This window comes from Perkinsus marinus, assembly GCF_000006405.1.
Source record: "Perkinsus marinus ATCC 50983 genomic scaffold scf_1104296927682, whole genome shotgun sequence".
In the NCBI taxonomy this organism is placed as follows: Eukaryota; Perkinsozoa; order Perkinsida; family Perkinsidae; genus Perkinsus; species Perkinsus marinus.
This window is the reverse complement of record NW_003217066.1, coordinates 1-1,183: the sequence shown is the minus strand read 5'-3', so window position 1 is coordinate 1,183 and position 1,183 is coordinate 1. Positions and strand designations below refer to the sequence as shown.

At 44.3% G+C, this 1,183-nt stretch overlaps 1 protein-coding gene across 1 annotated transcript; it reads right to left on the bottom strand.

The window, feature by feature from the left end:
* Nucleotides 1–303: 303 nt before the first annotated feature.
* Pmar_PMAR027211 (conserved hypothetical protein) lies at nt 304–1,000 on the bottom strand (the record flags this gene model as incomplete). Its single annotated transcript, XM_002788761.1, has 2 exons — nt 304–399; nt 913–1,000. Coding segments are annotated over 2 exons (184 nt in total), but the record flags the coding sequence as incomplete, so codon positions are not given.
* Between the last annotated feature and the right edge of the window lie 183 nt (nt 1,001–1,183).

Sequence of the window (1,183 nt, the reverse complement as noted above, 5' to 3'; positions counted from 1 at the left end):
ACTCACTCAGCCTTTTTTTCCTCACAAACCGGACATTTACTCGGAAGAGGCGCTAACAGGAATACTCTATCGCGAATCTCTGAAAAAAAATCAAAAAACTTTGTGCATGCGTGCAGATTTCCCATACCAACCTTCTGGGAAATCATCCTTGGTGATTCCAGGAAGATCGCACCACCCCTTATGCAGAATGACCCTCAGGTCAGGAATTTCCTCCACTGCTGAGAGCACTGCCCGATAACTGAATTAAAAAATACCGAAAAAATGACATCTGCGGGGATCGAACCCGCATTGGACTCAAGTCGCCACTGATGCTACCAAAGCCTACATAAAACGGTGGACTTCCACCATCCAGAAACTTCGCTAACTGTGGCGGTGACACATACGTCTTATTCTCTCCACCTGATTCAAATCACATCAATTCTCTTTCACCCTAGTGATATGAAAAGAACACTAGTGAAAAACATATTTCACACTTGACTTCGCGAAAACGCATGTAAGCAGTGAATAACGCGGGCGCATATAGACCGCGAAATTACTATACGTTTTACACATAGTGTATTACGTCAGTTCACGTTAAACGGGTGAAACTGCAATATACAGCCAGTAGTAAATCGGAATAAAGGAACCGATGAAAATTCTCTCTCATCAGTTACCATAACTTGAAATAATTCATTTGAGTTTCGCCCTAGTGATATCAAAAACACTAGTGAAAAATATATTTCACGACCACTTCACATCACCGCTAATATCGCGTTTTACACCGAGTTTTACGCCACCTCACGTTAAGCGGGTGAAACTCCACTGATTTTTCCGACACAGCGAAAAAAGACAAGACAGATTTTCATTTTCCACAAGTGCATCCTATGACGACTCTGAACTATCGTAGAGGCCAAGCCCCCCCCTTACATCCACCAAAACAGAAACCCGTTATGTCAATATTCGGCCCCCAATCAGCCGGCTTCGGCAAAATTGTCTTCGCGAAACAGTACGCGAATGGTACCTGATCGCGCAATATTCCAATAATAGATTTCTTACCATAACCTCGCCAACTCGTGCTCTGAACGCGCTGGCAAAGCGACTTGAACGATGGAGATAAGATATGAGATCGATCAAAAGACGAGCGCCACGAGGCTCACCCCCACTGTTAGAGCGAATGGAGAAGCCTCTGCCCACTGCTACAAAA